This window comes from Mus musculus, chromosome 8, assembly GCF_000001635.26.
Source record: "Mus musculus strain C57BL/6J chromosome 8, GRCm38.p6 C57BL/6J".
NCBI classification, from domain to species: Eukaryota; Metazoa; Chordata; class Mammalia; order Rodentia; family Muridae; genus Mus; species Mus musculus.
The window spans coordinates 57,510,395-57,530,927 of NC_000074.6; the positions used below are offsets into that span (position 1 = coordinate 57,510,395).

At 43.5% G+C, this 20,533-nt stretch overlaps 2 protein-coding genes and 1 pseudogene across 6 annotated transcripts in view; 1 reads left to right on the forward strand and 2 right to left on the reverse strand.

Annotated features, from left to right (window-relative positions):
• The first annotated feature begins 1,448 nt into the window (after positions 1-1,448).
• Hmgb2 (high mobility group box 2) lies at positions 1,449-5,605 on the forward strand. Of its 4 annotated transcripts, none has more exons than NM_001363443.1 (5): positions 1,449-1,616; positions 2,185-2,354; positions 2,668-2,813; positions 2,896-3,070; positions 3,572-5,605. In NM_001363443.1, exons 2-5 carry the CDS (start codon positions 2,205-2,207, stop codon positions 3,731-3,733), a joined length of 633 nt encoding a protein of 210 aa, NP_001350372.1. In that variant the 5' UTR covers positions 1,449-1,616; positions 2,185-2,204; the 3' UTR covers positions 3,734-5,605. The 4 variants fall into 4 exon arrangements, with proteins under 4 accessions (NP_001350372.1, NP_001350374.1, NP_032278.1 ...); NM_001363445.1 differs by having other exon boundaries at positions 1,449-1,611; positions 2,121-2,354; NM_008252.3 differs by having other exon boundaries at positions 1,449-1,611; positions 2,181-2,354.
• Positions 5,606-9,246: 3,641 nt separating this feature from the next.
• Positions 9,247-11,956, reverse strand: Gm6012 (annotated as a pseudogene).
• A 1,474-nt stretch (positions 11,957-13,430) lies between these two features.
• The window catches only part of Galnt7 (polypeptide N-acetylgalactosaminyltransferase 7), a 129,231-nt gene continuing 122,128 nt past the window's right edge, over positions 13,431-20,533 (reverse strand). For both annotated transcript variants that reach the window (NM_144731.4, NM_001167981.1), the window contains exon 12: positions 13,431-15,857. In NM_144731.4, coding sequence (NP_653332.3) covers positions 15,720-15,857 — 138 coding nt within the window. In that variant the 3' untranslated portion in view covers positions 13,431-15,719. The remainder of the gene's footprint in view (positions 15,858-20,533) is intronic.

The window sequence follows — 20,533 nt, forward strand, 5'->3', positions numbered from 1 at the left end:
CTTGACTGTGCGTGTCTGGTTTATAGGTTAGTTGCAACTGTCATTTATTAGATGTAAGATTTCAGGTAGACACAATTTATAAGCATTACGATTAACAAAATTCTGACACCTTAGCCAGGTATGGTGGTACACCCCTTTAATCCCAGGCAGAAGCAGGTGAATTCTGAGTTCAAGGTCAGTCTGGAGTATTTAGTGAGTTCCAGGACAGCCAGGCTACACACCGGCCAGGAGACCCTATCTTGAAAAACCAAAACATACAACAACAAAAAGCAAACCAAAAACCAAAAAAACAAATCTGGTGGTACCCTTAAAGCGGGAAAATATGCCCCCACACCTAACTGGCACCTTATTGTTTTTATTGTCGTAGAACATAAAGGCGGACCACTGTTTGCCGGCATTAAGTATATTCGCAATGCTGAACCATCATCCATTTCCAAGAAAAACACAACGTTCAAGTCTACTTTTTAAAAAGAAAGTTAAGAACCGCTAAGTCCTTAAGCACTATCGAAAATGATCCTCACACAGGAACCAAACAGGAGGGCAGCCCCGCAAATGCAAGCAAAGTTGCTGGGGGTAGAAAACATTGAAAATCCGTGAAAACAGCGGTGCCACATACGCGTCAATCTGCGAGGGGGGGGGGGGGGAAAGAGCTCTCCACAGCCAAATCACAAGGCAGAAATGGCCTGTTAGGACCGAGCCCTCCTTCCCCGGAAAGCAGCTTGACCGGCAAGGTGAGGGACCCTGGCCTCCCACCCGCGCCCGCGAAGTGTTGGGGTGCAGTGCGGCCAACCCGCAGATCTTAGGCGGGTCAGCTGTGGAAGACGCCGTCCCGGCGCGGAGGCAGGCATGGCTCCGATCGGAGGGCGAGGGCTACTTTATTTATTTTTAAATCACTAGGGGACGCGGCTAGGAGTCCGTGAGACTCTCCGCACAGTCTGAGGCTCCCCGCCCGCCGTGCTCCGGTTCCACCTCGGCCTCATCATGGCTCCGCGCCGCGGGCTCCCCACTTTCTTCCCATTTTTTTATTTCGTGAACTCGTAGCTGAGCCCCAGGCAGGCCACGGCATCCAAACCGCGGCTGGCCTAGCGCCTTTAGTCACCTCGGAGCCATCTTTATCACCTGAAGAGTTTAGCGCCAGGCGCCCTCCTTGCTAGTTTTAAATCTGGCCGGGGCAGTTCCTCTCGGGGCCTGCCCCACCCTCATGGCCAATCAGCAGCGGGCCCGCCATTTTTCAAACGCTTTTCCTGCCGCCAATCAGGGCCGAGCAGTACATTCCTCTCTAGACCGGTTCCAACGGGTCTGGGAGTTAACGACCTGGGAGACCCACCGAACCTGCTAGGCTTAGCCTGGAGGGACGGGCCTGGCCAGACACCCACCAATCGGAAGCCTTCTCCGTGGGGGGGCGGGGACTCTCCGGGTTTGAATAATCCTCCACAGCCAATCAGAGCGGAGGGAGGTGTGGCCCGCGACTGGTCTGGTCAAGTTGCCGTGGCGCGGAGAACTCTGCAAAACAAGAGGCTGGGGATTGCGTTAGCGAGAAACCAGTTCTCGCCGGAGCTTGGGGAAGGAAGTCTCTCTGCGGAGGTCTGAGGGAAGCAGCGCTCGCAGCAGGTAAGGTTCGGCCGGGAGGCCCGGGGCTTGGCGGCCTGGCTCTTAACGCGTAGACGTGGGGGGACGTCTGCCGGGCTTCGGCGTGGCGGCTTCGGCGGCTTTAGAGGGCGGCCGAGTCTTTGGGTGAGGGCCGGGGCCATGGAGGGCGGCCAGAAAGCCCTTGAGCCCGGCCGCGTTTCTTTTTCTTTCTCTCTGTCTCTTTCTTAAAAACTGGATTGGCTGTGGGTCTCGCGGTGGCTTGTGTAAGTGTAAGGCGCGCGGCTTTTCTGTCAGGGAGGGCGCGCGGCCGGCGGCGGCTTTCGGCCTCCGGGCGAGGGGCTGAGGCGCGGGCGGGCGGGCGAGTCGGGCGGGTCGGAGCCGGCTGGGGCTGGGCTGGGCCGGGCCTGGCCGGGGCGCGCGCTCCCGCGCTCGCTCGCGGGGGCGCGCGGGGTTTAGGCGGGAAGCGGAGCGGAATCCCCCCCCTCCCCGCTGTCCCCGCTCCCCTCCCCCACGCTCCTCACTCCTTGCAGCCCCCTCCCCGCGGGTCCCCACCCCGGTCCCCGGTCCGGACACGGCTTTCTCCTCGGCAGGTAGACAGACGCCGCGCCGTCGTCATGGGCAAGGGTGACCCCAACAAGCCGCGGGGCAAAATGTCCTCGTACGCCTTCTTCGTGCAGACCTGCCGCGAGGAGCACAAGAAGAAGCATCCCGACTCGTCGGTGAACTTCGCCGAGTTCTCCAAGAAATGCTCCGAGAGATGGAAGGTGAGGGAGGGAGGGCGGGCGGCGCGCGTGCCCGGCTGCAGGCCGTTTCCGGGCTGCTTTTGGCGGGTCCCCGCGGGCGGGGGCGGGTCGGATGGGGGGGGGGGACGACAGGGACCAGGGAGCGCGCGAGCTTTTGCCACCCTGGGGACCCGAGGGTTTTAAAGGTTGGTCTCCAAGCCGAGGGCGCCCTTAATGCAAATGCCTCAGAGTTTACAGATTGACTCGACTTATTTGTTTATCCACTTTCTTTATTACTCGGACAGCTAGGAGCTTTGAAGTCCTTGCCGATTGACTCGTTTTTTCTGCCCCATAGACCATGTCTGCAAAGGAAAAGTCCAAGTTTGAAGATTTGGCCAAGAGCGACAAAGCTCGTTATGACAGGGAGATGAAGAACTATGTTCCTCCCAAAGGGGATAAGAAAGGAAAGAAAAAAGACCCCAATGCTCCGAAGAGACCACCGTAAGTTGATCTGAGAACTAACGAACCCATCGCCCCCCCAGCCCCCATCGTCCTCTATTTGTTAACTCTTGCTTCCTTGCAGGTCTGCCTTCTTCCTGTTTTGCTCTGAAAATCGCCCAAAGATCAAAATTGAACACCCAGGCCTGTCTATTGGAGATACTGCGAAGAAACTGGGTGAGATGTGGTCTGAGCAATCTGCCAAAGATAAACAACCGTATGAGCAGAAAGCAGCTAAACTAAAGGAGAAGTATGAAAAGGTACGGTGCCTTTTAAATAATAACTGATATTTCTATATGATATATGTCAGCTGTAGGAACTTGGGATATTTGTTAACCACTGCCTGTCAGTTTTTGGAAACCCCAGATGAAAGTTGAGCAGTACAGACAAGTTCACCTTGTGATACTGTGTTTTGTGGCCCTTGCAAATTTCCTGCCTGTACACTCGTGGTAGTTGTGTAAATCTATTTTAGAGGGTAGAGTGCCAGCTATGTTTTTAGGTAGTTTGTATATTAAATATAAATATAAGGTGCGAAAGGGGTTGACATTGATAGTAAAAGTGCAGTAACTGATCTCAGGGAGCTCTCATTAGTTACCTGATGTGCTTTCTCAAGCATGGAGGGAACAATTGCTCTCAAACCTGGAGTGGTTTGAATACCAGCTAATAAGGGTTTTGGTCGATGTTAAATTGTTTACAATTAAGTGGTTTTTCACACTTGAGTAGTGGTATCGGATGCTGATCTTACTTTGACAATGTTTCAGGATATTGCTGCATACCGTGCCAAGGGCAAAAGTGAAGCAGGAAAGAAGGGTCCTGGTAGGCCAACAGGCTCAAAGAAGAAGAACGAACCAGAAGATGAGGAGGAGGAAGAAGAGGAGGAAGAGGAGGAAGATGACGAGGAAGAAGAGGAGGATGAAGAATAAGTGGCTGTCCTAAAGTGTGGAGTATATTTGCTCAGGCAATTATTTTGCTAAGAATGTGAAATTCAAGTGCAGCTCAACATTAGCTTCAGTATAAAAACTGTACAGATTTTTGTATAGCTGATGAGATTCTTTGTAGAGAAAATACTTTTTAAGAAGAGTTTGTAGCTTTTTCAGGGGCTACAACTACAGTTAGATTTAAAGCTTTTGATGTTGAATGTTTCTAAATATTTAATGGTTTCTTTAATTTCTTATGCTAGCAAAAAAAAAACTTCATAGGAATTTGTATTACCAGTAAAAATTTTTTTTAGGATGTTGCATTTTTTTGTTTTTTTTTAAATTTGTAATAAAATAATGTATATTAATTTGCATTGTGTTTGTATTAATTTTTCCTTAAACAGATACAGGCATGTTAGTCTTTTTACACAGTTAAGTTTTGTGTTAACCATTTACTAATTTGCTTCTCTGATTTTTGTGGTTAGAAGGGCCAATTTCTTTTAATGACCACAAGCTAACATATTAGCAACAGGTTAAAGCGTTAAGGACATACTGCCTTGATTTCCAGAGCAAATAGACTTAAAAAAACTTTAAAAGTTCTGTGATTGTACAAATAGTAAGTCTAAAAGATTATCCACTCAAATTTGGAGTCGGGGTATGATCTTTTAAATTTTTAGGCTTTGGGTAGTTTAGTATACTAAAATATTTTGGATAATGTACTAGATACCCAGGTGTGGGGATTTAATTATTTTGATTCACTTTTTTATCAGTATGGATGTGAGATATGGACAGGTCTTAGCTTATAAGTCTTAGCTTGTACCAAAATTGGAAGTTACGAGATGAGGTGAGTTAAATGTGTTGGGAAACTTGTGTAGATGTTGAAAGTAGTTATACCAGGCTGGGTGTGGTGGCAGGTACATGCAATCCCAGAGTGGAAGGTAGAGAGAGGGCAGGAGGGTTGGAGTTAGGACACCACCACCAAAGTACATGCTTCAATGGTATTTAAAATGTTAAGGAAATTATATATATATATCAGATAGTTACATCCCTTTTCAACTTTGGATTTTTCAAAACTACTAACAAATCAAGAATGAGCATAATCATATATTTATGACATAAGTATTACACAAATGAATTCTTAGAGCACTGACTTTGTTAAATGTCTGCATCTTCTCATGTTGAATAGGTTGTAATTTAACTAGTTCCCTAAAAATCTCAACAGATTTCCTGAGGCCAGCCTGTCTACAGAGTTCTAAGATGGCCAAGGCTACACAGAAGTTCTTGGCATCACTGTCTTTCTTGATAGCAGCCTACCCAACTTTTAAGAATATTCCTGTGACTATTTATATGTGAAAAAAGTCCTAGAAGGAATAACAGCTAAAAGGTATAGATAATACAGAATTTGCTACTTAGAATAATCTAAACCTTTATTTTTATTTAAATTTTATTTTATTTATTTATTTTGAGATGGTTTCTCTGTATAGCCCTGGCTGTCCTAGATCAGGCTGGCCTCGAACTCAGTTATCCGCCTGCCTCTGCCTCCCAAGTGCTGGGTTTAAAGGCGTGCACCACCACTGCCTGGCTTAAACCTTTACTTTTTGTTTCTGACAATGCTGGAGATAGAACCCAGAGCCTTATGCATGCCAGGCAAGTGCTGTACCTCTGAGCTCACTTGAATGCCTTTGCTATTTTCTCCCAAACCTGTACTTGAAGTTTGTTAGAAAGCTACACTAAGTAATAGTATATAGTCTACACTAACCATACTAGCAGTTTTGTAGTTCCCATTTGATCGAAGTAATGGTTTTCAAATTTCAGTCTTTGTTATTCTGATGTATATCTCACGTGTATCATATTCTAAAACAATATTTTTTTATACTTAAGGATGTTCTGTTTTGCTTTGATCTTTTTGTCTTGTTCTATGTTTTTATGGAGATAGTTGTATATCAGGAAAACGGCACTTTTTGGGGTTACTTTTTCCTTTGTCTTTTTTTTTTTTTGGTTTTTGTTTTTTTTTTGAGACAGGGTTTCTCTGGCCTGGAGTTCACTTTGTAGACCAGGCTGGCCTTGAACTCAAATCCGCCTGCCTCTGCCTCCTAAGTGCTGGGATTAAAGGCGTGCACCAACACCCCCTGGCTCCTTTGTTTTTAAATGAACAGCTTTATTTGAGTGTAGTTACATGACCCTAGGAAACCTATCTCAGCCAAGACCAATACCAGCTGTCCTTTGTTTTTTTTTTTTAAAGAGAAAAGTGAAGATTGGGGACATTGCACATCAGGTACCTAGTAACACCTGCTGCCCAAGCCTGAGAATCTGAGCTCAGGTCCCAGAATGAACTGAGGGCTTCTGACCTGTTTGTGTATGCTCAGTCACACAAGAGTATCACTATAAGAATAAATACAGCATCTTAAATCTGATTGCCCAGCTGGGTGTGCTGGTGCAGGTCTTAAGTCCTAGGTAGAGGAGAGTGGGTATGGAGTATAGCCTGGACTACATCTAGAAACGCTGTCTTGGGGAAAAAAGGAACAAAAACCTGACTTCCCATGACTTCATGTACCATGAAATGTTTTACAAAACAGTTTTTATTTCTCAGGGAATAACAAAATAAAGGAACTGTTAGGGCATTTTATAAGACTTAGTCTTAAAGGTGAAACAATACTTCTAGAAATGAGCCTGTTTGAGAATAGTTTTCCCTGAGATTCCCAGCGGCAATGCCTTTTTAGAGATTTATTTGTTGGTTGTTAGAGGCACAGGGCACAAGCTAGATGGGAAAGGGCTGGAAGTGATGAGTGGTCAGGGCCTGCACACAATCTTTTTTTTTTTTTTAATTTTTTTTTTTTTTTTTCGAGACAGGGTTTCTCTGTATAGCCCTGGCTGTCCTGGAACTCACTTTGTAGACCAGGCTGGCCTTGAACTCAGAGATCCACCTGCCTCTGCCTCCCGAGTGCTGGGATTAAAGGCGTGCGCCACCACACCGGGCCTACAATCTTTATACTGTTGTGTCTGATTGGCAAAATATTTTATGCGTATTTCAAACAAACATTAAGATAAATGGGAGGGGTACTTATTCTGTCTTGTTGGATAGAAATGATATAAAATTAATAGGTCTCACAAATTTTCAAGTAGAATCAAATCTTAAGTTTATAAAAAACTGAAACCTCATACAATACATTCACATTCTAGGGTCAAAACAAATGTAGATACGGTCTTATCCAAGAGCTACCATTTGGCATTTCTATGATGGTTCTTATACTGCAACAAAGTTAAGACTTTGTGCGGGTTCAGTGAACCTCATTGTGTTCCTGGGCCTCCTCAATCATCTCTTGGTGAACTTCGTCCTCCATGTTAATCACACCTATAGGATAGCACAATTCGAATGTTCATTTTAAAAGTGAAAAATCAGGCTGGAACGATGGCTCAGCTGTTAAGAGCCCTGGCTATTCTTGCAGGGGACCTGAGTTCAATAGAAAGCATACACATGGTGACTCACAATTGTAAGTTCCAGGAGACCTAATGATCTGTCTTGGTTCCGGCAGGCACCAAGAACACATGTGATGTACATACAGAGAAAGCACACACAAAACAGTAATTAGAAAAAAACTAAAGACCAACTGAAGTGCCCAATAGTACCAAATTTCAAACCGATTCACCAAATTTAAAAGTGAAAATGGTTTTATATCACCTATCCAGTTTCCTTCCCAGAGGCAATGTCTCAGTATGTTGGCCCTGCTGATCTGGGCACTGTAGGCCAGCCTGGCTTCATTTTCAAGAGTCTGCCTCTTAAGTGGTAAGCATTAAAGGTATGTGCTACCATGCCTAGCCTGTAGTTGTTCTGTAGCTCAGGTAACAATAACCATTCATTCCTCCAATCATAAATATGCATTCTTTAACTTTCCACATTACCAAAAAAGATGAGGTGGCTTATACAAGCAACCTAACAACATACAGTACGAATATAAAGGGGGCAGGGGACAAGACTAAAATAAAAGTGATAGGGGCTTCGACTTGAGAACAGCTCTATTCTTAACTGGTTCTTGGTCTCTTGGTAACATTTTAGAATAGGTGTAGTGGTACATTACACACTTAATCCTGGCCTTTGGGAGCTGGGTGTGGAAGAATTGGGAGTTCAGACTTCATCTTGTCCTATACATAGTAGGTTTGAGGGCAATCTCAGATACCATACCATGCTGTGCAGGAGTTTAACCCTTAACCCCAACAGGAAAGTCAGCATGGACAAAAAATTTAACTTCTCTATGTGTACAGCTTGCTGTATATCTTAGTTATTTTGGTAATTATAAAAAGTGATAGATAAATTCCCTTAGGATTTGGCCTTCCATTAAAATGTAACTCTAGTTTATTCATGCTTTTCGTTGTATACCATAACAGTATATGATCCTGTCAGCTCCTTGGAGGCGCATGCCCTTCATCTCAGCACTTGGGAAGCAGAGGCAGGTGATCTCTTGTCAGTTTGAGGCCAGTCTCGTCTACAGAGTGAGTTCCAAGATAGCCAGAGCTAGCTAGTGAGACTGGTTTGAAAAAACAAAACCAAAGATAAAACCATTATATGATTATGTCATATTTTATCCACTCTACTAATGGGCATTTAGTTTTTATTTCCTTTCTGCTGCAATGGCAGATTTCTACTGTCTTTTCAGCTCAGCAATATATATATATATTAGTACTCTTGACCTTCATTCTTTGTCTCTCAGATAGACAGACATGGTACATGGATTCAACTCTCTCTCTCTCTCTCTCTCTCTCTCTCTCTCTCTCTCTCGGCTTATATGCATTGGTGTTTTGCCTGCATGTAAGATTCTGAGGGTGCCAGATTCCCTGGAACTGGAGTTAGATAGCTGTGAGCTGTGGGTGCTGGGAATTGAGCCTAGGTTCTCTGGAAGAGCAGCCAGTGCTCTTAACTGCTGAGCCATCTTCTCTCCAGCTTCCTTGTCTCTTTTTAAAAATATGGCAGGTTGCTTTGCCTGCTGTGCAGTTCCCGATAAGAGTTGCCCATGTATTTTGTCATTTTAAAGGCTAGGGATTACAGGTTAAATCCAATACCAGTGAGCATCAGATTTTCTATTAAAAGTTTTATTTGGGGGACTTAATCCTTAATAAAGCTAGAGTTATCATCCTCAAAAGTCAAGTGTGACTTCATTTAAATTGCCACTGAGAGTCACATCTATACAGGTTGTATGGTGAACAATGATGCAGATAAAACAATTTCTCTTCCATGGTCATCATTTCACATGCAGCTTCATTAACTTTCATTAACTTCCCAACTTCATTTCATTTGTAAAGTATGGGCCATAATATCGGAAACATAAAGTATATACATATATATATTCCATTCACACTGCTTTTTTGGAGTCTGCACTGTAGAAGTCTTTTTTTTTTTTTTTTCCCAAGACAGAGTTTCTCTGTGTAGCCTTGGCTGTCCTGGAACTCACTTTGTAGACCAGGCTGGCCTCAAACTCAGAAATCCACCTGCCTCTGCCTTCCAAGTGCTGAGATTAAAGGCATGCGCCACCATGCCTGGCTAGAAGTCTTATTTAAAAAAAAAAATCACAAAATCAGAAAGTAACATGTTAATGACCTTGATCATGAGCTGAGAACATTATATTAGGACTTTAGGCACACTGACAACCCTAAGACCCTATAAAGCAAGTACTGTAAAGGCGGAAGCTGTGCTATAGAACTTAAATCACTCACACTACTATGTTATACTACTGTTTATTTGCACAGATTGTAACATCCACTACTATAAAAATTAAGGTGCTCCCTGCTGCAACTCTGCTCAAAGCTAAGCTTGAGTCATTTAAAAGCAATCAGAATCTACTAAGCTCAATTATAGGCAATTAAAAAAAATTTTTTTTTAACTTCCCCCAATTTTATTAAAGAAAAAAAAAAAGCAGTGGTGGTAATTCTCCAGAACATGGCCAATCTCCTGGGATTCTCCCTTGAAGTGTGACCCAAGCACATGCCACTGTAACAGTCCCCATCACTACGCAGGAGAGAAGCCGACATCCACATGTGCCCATCTCCCTACCTTCCCCAGTCTGTGGTCTGTCTTTGGATCAGCAATGACGGCTTGAACCGCTACTGTGGCTTCATTAATGTTTGTCTGTAGCTCTCAGAGCTCTTCTATGTGCAGCAACTGCACGGATCTGAGCAGCTTCATTAAGAAGTGCATCGCCTTTGTCAGAGCCAAGAATATGTTTGTCTAAAGCAACAGGTCAGCTGCCTTTTGTTGTATTTGCTTTGGCAACTGCATCCTGTGTTAGATGTTCTTAAGCCAAAATGCCAATTGCCTTAAGCATTACCAAGTAGTCATCATGACGCTGAATCTGAAGGAGGTTAGCCAGAGCTGTGACACCAGCCTTAAAGTCAGGATAATTTACGTCCGAGTTGATCAGTGGCTCTGCATTTTTAGCTGCGTTGTCAGTATTTTTCTTGTTATCAGGTACTAAGTCCTTGTAGTTTTCAGTGTTATCTTCATGTTCAAGTCTAACAGCTAAACCAACAAGCCAGTCAATTGCTTCTTGCCGATTCCGAGTCTTGAAAGGACAGTTAATATCTCTGAGATACTTTTCAAAGAACTTGGGCCAGTCACTACCGGGGATGTTTCTCAAGTTACCTCTATCTTCGATCTCATAGTGTCTGATTTTCTGGTCTTCAAGCCAAACAATACAGTTTCTAAATTCTGTTTCATCTTTGCAGTTGAAGCCCGAAGTGTTGAGGTAATCCAGGGCTGTGAGCTTGTGTCGGAACATGGTCCCCGTCGCTCTCTCTGACCGCCTAGGCTTCTGCCGGGACAGGAGAAGTTGCAATTCAAAATCTTAAAGAGAATTATCACAAAACAAAAAATTCCTTTTTTTTTTTTTTTTTTTTTTGACACAGGGTTTCTCTGTATAGCCCTGGCTGTCCTGGAACTCTGTAGACCAGGCTGGTCTCAAATTCAGAAATCCGCCTGCTTCTGCCTCCCAAGTGCTGGGATTAAAGGCGAGCGCCACCACCACCCGGCTTACAATTCTTGATCTTATTTAGAAATAGTCCTCACAAACAATTTAAACTTCTGTCTGTTTTTTTTTTTAAATTACTTTTTTCTTTTCACTTTATATCCTGCCCTCTCTTGGTCACCCCCTCCCACTATCCCTCCTCCCCTTCTCCTCTGAGCAGGTTGGGGGCCCACTCTGGCACATCAAGTCTCTGTGAGGTTAGGCACATCCTCTTCCTCTGAGGCCAGACAAGGCAGCCCAGCTAGAAGAACATGTCCCACGACCAGGCAACAGGTTTGCTCCAGTTTGGGACCCACATGAAGACCAAACTGCACATCTGCTACATATGTGCAGGGGACCTAGCTCCAGCCTGTGTATGCGCTTTGGTTGGTGATTCTGTCTCTGAAAGCCTCAAGAGTCTAGGTAGTTGACTCTATCGGTCCTCCTGTGGAGTTCCTATCCCCTTAGAGGCCGCAATCCTTCATCCTGTTCTTCCATAAACGTCCCCAAGCTCCATCCACTGTTTAGCTGTGTGTGTCTGCATCTGAGTCAGCTGCTGGGTGGAGCTTCTCAGAGATGGACTATCATTAATAGTGTCAGGGATAGGTGCTTGCCTGTGGGATGGGTCTCAAGTTGGGCCGGTTATTGGTTGGCCATTTCCTTAGTCTCTGTTCCATCTCTAGTCCGTGCATTTCTTGCAGACAGGATAAATTTGGGTGAAAAATTTTGTGGACGGGTTGGTGTTCCCACCGCTCCATTGGGGTTCCTCCCTCGCTACCGAAGAAGGCTGCCACTTCAGGTTCCATATCTCCAATGTAGTGAGTCACAGCTAAGGTCACCCCCATTGATTTTTGGGTACCTCCCTAATCCCAGGTCTCAGTCTCTCCCTAGAGATGCCTCCTACCTTCCCACCCCTGTCAGTTGCAGATTTTCATTCATTCTCATGGCCATCTGGCCATCACTCCTGCCTTTCCTCACATCTGATCCTGAATCCCCCCTCTCCCTCCTCATCCCCTATCCCATCCAGTTCCCTCCCTCCATTTGCCTCGTAAGATTATTTTATTCTCCCTTCTAAGTGAGATTCAATCATCCCCTCTCGAGCCTTTCTGCTTGTTTAGCATCTTTGGGTCCGTGGAGTATGACATGGGTAACCCGTATTTTATGGCTAATACCTACTTATAAGTGAGTACATACCATGCATATCCTTTGGGGTCTGGGTTATCTCACTCAGGATGATATTCTCAAGATCCATCCATTTAACTGCAAACTTCATGATGTCCTTGCTTTTAATAGCTGAATAGTTTTCCATTGTGTAGATGTACTACATTTTCTTTATCCATTCTTCAGTTGAAGGACATCTAGACTGTTTCCAGTTTCTGGCTATGACGAATAAAGCTGCTATAACATACTTGAGCAGGTGTCTTTCTGAGGTAGTGGAGCATCTTTTGGGTGTATATGCCCAGGAGTGGTATAGCTAGGTCTTGAGGTAGAAACGGAGAAACCATCACATTGTTTTCCAAAGTAATTCTATCTGGTTGTTTCATTGCTCAATACTTTTAAAGACCCATACATATGGACTAGTTTTCATGTACCAAACTTTTGCTCATCTAGGTATCTAACTCTGGCCAGACACCAGCCTTGCTTTTCACTGCCACAAACATCCACCTGCCTCAGCTTCCCAAGTGCTGGGAGGAGATACATGTACCACTATGCCTCACTGTTACGAGGACTACATCCAATCACATTCTGTTTAGAAATGAAAAATATTCTCTGTGAGATAGTCTTTATGCAGGCCCTTACTTTGAACGTCTGTATCCCTGTTGTCTCTTGAAATGGTTTGTTTGGCAAAGTTCTACGTACCATTTATAATTTTGTTTGGTAGACTTCCACTCTTGGCTTCTGTTTGTCGATGTGTTACCTTGATTTAAAAATAGTTTGGCCAGGGGCTGGAGAGGTGGCTCAGCGCGAAAGAGCACAGACTGCTCTTCTGGACGTCCTGAGTTCAAATCCCACCAACCACATGGTGGCTCACAACCATCTGTAATGGGATCTGATGCCCTCAATCTGAAGATAGCTACAGTGTACTCATATATATACAATAAATAAATCTTAAAAAAATAGTTTGGCCATCAATAGGCAATTCTATTGAAATAGTCACTGCCAAGAAAGACACTCGTTTCTGAGATTATACTTTATCATCTGATGGGTGATGTAGCCAAGTGTTAGAAATAACCTGAAAGGCTTCAAAAGGCTCACAACCACCCGTAATGGGATCTGATACCCTCTTCTGGTGCATCTGAAGACAGCTACAGTGTACTTATGTATACCAGAGTGAGTGGGGTTGGCTGGAGCGAGCAGAGGTCCTAAATTCAATTCCCAACAACTAGACGAAGGCTCACAACTATCTGTACAGCTATAGTGTATATTCATATACATAAAATAAATCATTAAAAAAAAAGAAAATCTGTTTCCATTCTACAGGTGGACACAAATACATACAGTAGAATTCTAAACAACACTCAGGCACACACTCTAATAACTATAGTTTGCATTATTTCAGCTATCAACCCTAAATAAACCCTGTAAATGAAAAGCCTGGCTAATTTTTTTCCTTGTGGGTAATCTGGATATTTATTTTTGGCTCTTGCTCTTCTTAAAAACCCGAGTAAGTGTGCAATTATATATAGAAATAATTACAAGCACTGAAAAGCTATGGATTAAAATACAATATTTTATTTTTCCTCACCTAAAAAACAAGCAACCCAGAATTAAGTTATACATAAGCTTCTTGAGTTTACCCTAATAAAATTTTGAATATTTGTACAATTTCTACAGAAACATACAGTGTATCAAAATCTGCATAAATCAAATTTATAAAATGTGTAGAAATGCATAGTGATATTATCAACTTACAAAGCAAGGCGATGGGGATTATTTCCAAAGCAGCCTGAAGTACAAAATAGTCATTATGGTGGCAGCTTCTGATACTTTCATGTGTGGAAAGGTTTCTGATTTCAATATATAGAATCATGTTCATATAGTATCCTAACGAATTGTAAAAACAATTTACTTTACCCATAACATGACATGCACAGTTCATGTGCCACCTTAGCCTATGCATAGATACGAGGTTAAAATCTATTTAACATGAAAAATGGTGTCCATTTCTAACACACAAATAATTACCAATTCTCCGAGTTTCCTCTCTACAGTGGATTTATTTGCAATTATATAAGCATATAAATGCATTTCTTCTTTAAATATCCCTAGAGATGAAAGTTTAAATAGTTGATCACAGGTCAGTAGCAAAATACAAATTGACAATTCAAGATTATAAATAAAACTGTTCAGGATGTTGAATTTTTACTGCCCAAATTTGATGAACTAAGGTTGGAAGAAAAATAATTGTATGCTTTTCTTCCAAAAAAAAATTCAGGCTTTTTTTTTCTTCTTTTCCCTAAGCTGTATTTAAAAATATTTCCTTCTGGCAGTAGTTTGTGAATTTCTGTCATCGATACCATGATTACATGATCAAAAATGTTTAACTGGCCCCAGCTCACCACATTGCTTTTCTTTTTCTTTTTTTGGCACTCAATGTAGACATTTTATCTTGGGGGAAGGGGGGTGTAATAAGAGACTTCCTAGAAATTAAAGTTTTCAACATTTGGTTCTCTTAAAGTAGGTATTGTATTAATAAATGTTCAAATTAAATCTTCTTTTCCCTGGGGAATATAAAAAAAATTTATACTTCTTAAAAAAGAAATTAAGGAACCCTACAGAGCTAGCATCTAACTTCGCAGAATGTCGTCCACATTTGTTGATGATTTGTATTCTTAGATAATAAGATCTAAGAATAGAAAATTAGATACTAATTTTCCTAAATTAAAAAGAATGCTCATGGAATTTCCTTTGAATGTAGACAAAGTGTCAGTTTATCTCTGTGCACAGCTTGTGCTTCGAGGTGGTTCTCTAAGGCTTCCATCTCACAAGGGCTTGGGGATTTTTACCTCAGGACCAACCTAAGGCGTCCACACTAGGGCTTTATTGTGTTGTTTCCCTGCCCCTCAACCCCCCTTCAAGTTTCAAACTGAGAATTATGTTTAGTTTTCTATGACTGGTACTGGGGAAAGCAGATGCAAAATGTAGATGGGCAAAAACCAACCCCTCCTTTTAGAAGAAGGACTCCTTTGCTAGCCTAGAAGCTGGTGTGAACAGAGGCCAGGGAGGTAATGCCACAGAATCTTCAAGCCCCACGGAACAGCCTTGAGTTGGGCCCACTGTTGTCCTCGACCCAGCCATACAACATTCCACTTCATAGCCAAGAAATTCTCCTGTGAGTAACAGACGGGTTCCCCAGGTGACATTCATTGTCACCATCATAGAAGTGTCACTAGAAGCTCTCAAACAATATACTGAGAAATGAAAGAGGCACTAAATGTGTTGAAATTCACCTTTCAAACAGCAGCGTAACTGAAGGAAGGCCACCCTGGCCAACGACCCGTGGCAGTGCTTCCGAAAGATGTAAAATTAAATACACAGCAGGTTGATCATCACCAAGTCGGATGTGAAAGTCTGCTTACTCCAACCTTTTTTTTTTTTCAAGTGTGTTAAAAAACAAGAACAACATCATCAACAACAAAAAAAACCAAACTGCCTTCCAGACCCCTGAGTGTATTCCCAAAGAAGACAACACATGCTTTAACTCGGCGGTTCAGGAAACCGAGTTAAAGGCACAAATTACCAACATCATCATAAAACAAAACAAAAAACGATGTAAACATCTAGAGTTTAAGGTAAGAGCAGTTTTGTAAACAGTCACTGCAGATGATAATGTTATTGTAAAATCACAGTTTATCAATGCCCCTTCCAACTGATCAGAGAGGTTCCAGGTTTGGAGCTGTACAAAATTAGTAATAATGGTTGCAGCAGGTTCCAGGCGGTTTTCAGTCCTCCATAAATGTACTTGTCAGTAGGTAGATTGTTGGTTTCCTCTGTTCTTGTCAAACACTGTGGATGTTATTCATCTCCCACTTCTGAGTCATTTTACTGGAGTCACAGGTGGAGATGAACACTTGATGCAGGACCTCCGATCGATCTAAGCACTTTCCGGAAGTGATGTGCGTAAACCTGTGCAGGCTCTGCAAAACACAGTGAGCCAAAGTAAGGTTTTTTTGTTTTTAAGATTTATTTATTTATGTATTTTATGCGTATGAGTACACTATTGCACTCTTCAGACCCACCAGAAGAGGGCATCACATTCCATTACAGATGGACGTGAGCCACCATGGGATTTGAACTCAGGACCTCTGGAAGACCAGTCAGTGCTCTTAACCACTGAGCCATCTCTCCAGCCCAAAAGTAAATGTTAAATGTGGATTCTGTTACCTCCAATAGGAAGACAGGGCATCAAGTGAAGGGATGGGGTTGCCATCCCACAGTCAAAACTCTGACCCAGAATTGTTTCTGTCTAAAAGAACTGCAAGGACAAAATTGGAGAGGAGGTTGAGGAAAAGGATGCTCAGCGACAGGCCCAAACTGGATGTCCAGCTCAAGGGGAGGCTCCAAAGTCTGACACTATTACTGATGCTATGGTGTTTATAGACAGAAGCCTAGCATGGCTGCCCTCCGAGAGGCCCAACAAGCAACTGAAAGAGTCAAATGCAGATACTTTGCTCAACCAATGGACAGAAGCCAGGGACCCCTGTGGTTGGTTGAATGAGGGAAAAGCTGGAAGAAGCTGAAGAGGGCAACCCCATAGGAAGACCAGTAGTCTTAACAAACTTGGACCCTTGAGATCTCTCAGATTCTGAGCCACCAGCCAGGCAGCATCCACTAGCTGATACGAGGCCCCCAAAACATATACAACAGAGGACTGCCTGTTCTGTCCTCAGTGAAAGAAGAGGAACCTACCCCTCACGAAATTTGAGGCCTCAGGGGTTCAGGGTGGGGACATCCTCATGGAGACAGGAGGAGGAGGAATTGGATGAGAACTGTCGGAGGGCAGACTGGGAGGGGGGATAACGATTGGACTGTAAGAAACGATTAAATAATAATAATAATAATGTGTGGACTCTGATATCTCTGCTATGAGGTGCCATTATTCGGCTTCCATAGCAGGTGATTCGAGCACATTGCACACGCCTTGAATGTCAGTATTCTTAGCCCTTTCTTTTGGTTATGCCATTTGAACTACGTCAAACTCAATACACACTAATTGAAGTTCAGTATCTCTCCCTCCAAGCCTCTGTCTCTCGTTCTTAGTCTGGCTAAAGACAACCCCAGCTTTCCAGTCCTAAGGAAGCTACTCACCCCGCTCATTCACGGGATACCAGTTCTCTACGGCTAACGCTTTCAGTGGTTCTCACTTCTGTTTTTTCACCTCTGTCTCCTGCTCTAATACATTCTTCATCATATGCTGTTGATTTCTCCAATCCAGCTCTTGGCTCTTCAAAGAAAGGGCCTCAGACTATGCAAGATTGGGTGTCTAAGCAAAACTTATTTTCAAAATGCAGTGGAGATAATTTGCTGCCCTTCGAGTTGAATTGACATATGTACCATTGCAACAAAAGCAGTCACCATGGGAATTCGGGCATCAATCAAGGATGGATGGATGGATGGCAAACTGCCAACAGTCCTACCAGCACTCGCCTGAGACAAGCCACACTTTCATGGAAGGATGCCTACAAAGATGGTGTTAAATTATGCTATTGACCTTTTTTGGGCATGGGGAGCCAGGTTCAAGACAGTGCTTCTCTGTGTACCCCTTGGCTGTCCTTGAACTAGTTCTGCAGACCAAGCTGGCCTCAAACTCAGAGATTCTCCTGCCTCTGCCTCCCCAGTGCTGGGGTTAAAGGCTTTGGCCCATCGGAGCTTATTGATCTTTAGTTACAACGGGACCATGGTGTATCCTTTAAAAACCACTCAGGTGAAATGAAAAGTGTGAACCGAGTGCTTCCACATGGCAGGACTCAGCAATGCCCTGAGAAAGACTCAGGAAGGGCTACCACCTACTTTGTTGATCCACTGTCAACAGACTATGATTCTTCACACTTGGACACTGTCTGTCACTAAGGAACCCCATGTAGCACCTGGAGGAGGGGGCTGTCCCTGAACCTGCTGCCTGCCTGTGGATTCCTTTCCTTAACTGGGCTGCCTTGTCTGGCCTCACTGGGAGAGGATGCACCTTGTCTTGCAGTGGCCAGGTGTGCCAGGGTAGGTTGATACCCAAGGGGGAAGGAAAAGCAGGCTGGGAGGAGCTGTGGGGGGGGCACTGGGGGGAGAGAGGGGGCAGTGATTAGGATGTAAAATGAACAAACAAATGGAAAATAAATAAATAAATAAATAACCAAAATAAAGCAGGGTAGGGGAGTGGGGTGGGGGGTGTAAGATACTCACACAGACAAACCCAAAAATACTCGACACTGTCTGTCTAGTTTTCAAGCAAAAATCAGAATTTTGAAAAATTTACCACTATTATGAAGACTTTACACAATTTAAAGACTTTTCTAACAAAACAAGTTTTATATTTCTATTTTTTTTTTCGAGACAGGGTTTCTCTGTATAGCCCTGGCTGTCCTGTAACTCACTCTGTAGACCAGGCTGGCTCGAACTAAGAAATCCGCCTGCCTCTGCCTCCCGAGTGCTGGGATTAAAGGTGTGCGTCACCACGCCCGGCTCTAATTTTTAAATATATATTGTACAATGGAATATGTCAGCATTTGGGAGATCTTTATAACTTAGTGAATAGTATAATGTATTAATTTAGCATAATTTGAAACTTAAAAAGGTTACAAATTCTTGCAATTTAATTTCCAATCCCAGAAATACTCTTAATAACAACCTACATGAGAGCTATTTGGGAAGAGTGTTGGTTATCTTTTTACTGTTAAGGGTCTCAATTTTGTTGCATAGGCTGCCTTCAAATACACAGCCTTCCTACCTTGGCCTCACGAGTTTTGAGATTCCAGGCTAGCACAACAGTACTGAGTGAGTTTCAATTACCCTTAAGATTTAAGGGGGAATGCTGAAGCCAGGAAATCTGTAGACTCGGCTCATAATGATCTTCTCAGCAACCCGTATGTCACAATCCCTTTCCTAACAGCATCCACTGTTTCCTATGGCGACTGCACAGAATGTCAGCTCACATTAGGGACAACCTGAGTGCGGTCCTCAGATTCTCCTGAGACTCTTAATGCTGGATTTCTGCTCATCTAGTTTTTCTCTCTGAAAACTGACCAGAAACAATCACCTACGTTCTTCTCTTTTTCCCTCCCTTAAAACATTTTTGCTTATTTTTAACTGCATCTTTTTTTCATCTATACATTATAGAACAGCATGTTTTAGATAGCTTCCACACCCTCATACTCTGTCACTGGGGAGATGAACAAATGTGTAGTGTCTTAAATACCTAAAACATGTAGATTCTAGTTTTTAATTTTTTTTTTTTAATTTGGGGGTTGGTACTGAGGATTAAATTACTATGTGGTACCTCTGAGTTCTATCCCCAGCCAATATCCATTCGTGTGGTCTTCCTATGTAGTATCTTACTTACGGTTCCCCGTCCCTCTGCTCCTCCCAGTTCCTCCCACCTCCTCTCACATCCAAATCCGATCCCTGTCTGTCTCTCATTAGAAAACAGCCAGGCTTCGAAGGGGTGGTAATAAAGTAAGATAAAACAAGAACCAACACACCAGGGGCTGGAGAGATGGCTCAATGGTTAAGAGCACTGACTGCTCTTCCAAAGGTCCTGAGTTCAAATCCCATCAACCACACGGTGGCTCACAACCATCTGTAATGAGATCTGATGCCCTCTTCTGGTGTGTCTGAAGACAGCTACAGTGTACTTACATATAATAATATATATATATATATATATATATATGAACCAACACTGGACCAAACAAGCAAACAGAAGGAAACCCAAGAAATCACAAGAGTCAGCGACCCAGGGTCCCAGTATGTAGTCCAGGCTGGCCTTGAACTCACATTCCTGCTTCAGCCTCCAGAAAGCCACTCATGACTGCTACTCTTTTCTACTTTAAAAGTTGCTCTTCTCACAGGTCTCTACCAGTGGTTCCTCTTCATTTTCTTTTGTGAAAATAAACACTATCAACCTGTCAGGATTCTCTAATATCTTTTCCAACTCGTTATTAAAATTTGTTTTCGGATCTTGAGAGCTAACTCAGCAGGTTAAGACGCTTGTTTCAAAGCCTCTTGACCCAGGTTCGATCCCTGAGACCCACATAAAGGTGGATGAGAGAACAGGTTGCTCAAAGTTGTCCTCTGACCTCAGGACATGCGTGCATGGCACAGGGCCGGAGTGTCTCTCTCCTCACGCATGTCACACACAGGACACAAACAGTGACAGTGCATAAAAATAAAACTCGGCAATTGACGTGCTCAGAATGCACGAGATGGCGCCTGGGAATATTTTCTAAGGAAGGAACAATGCCTTCAGAGCGGGAGTGGGAGAGCAAACATTACATGATTAGAATGGAGGCCTTCTTCCGAGCCTTTCAGTTTGCAAGGCTTGGCTAATGTTTGAGTTCATAACAAGACAAACTGACTGGTTCTGTCCCAACGGACACCTTGAAGATTATACATTCCGGGTGTGCAAACGAGTGGTCGCTGACTCCTGTGCCTCCCTTTGGTCTCTTTCTTCTGTTTGCTTGTTTTGTCCTGTTCTGATATGTTAGTTCCTGTTTTGTTTTATTATGATTCCTTAGCAGCCCGTCTGTTTTCTTATGAGAGACAGAAAGGAAGCAGATTTGGACGGGAGGCGAGGTGGGAGGAACTGGGAGGAGCAGAGGGAGGG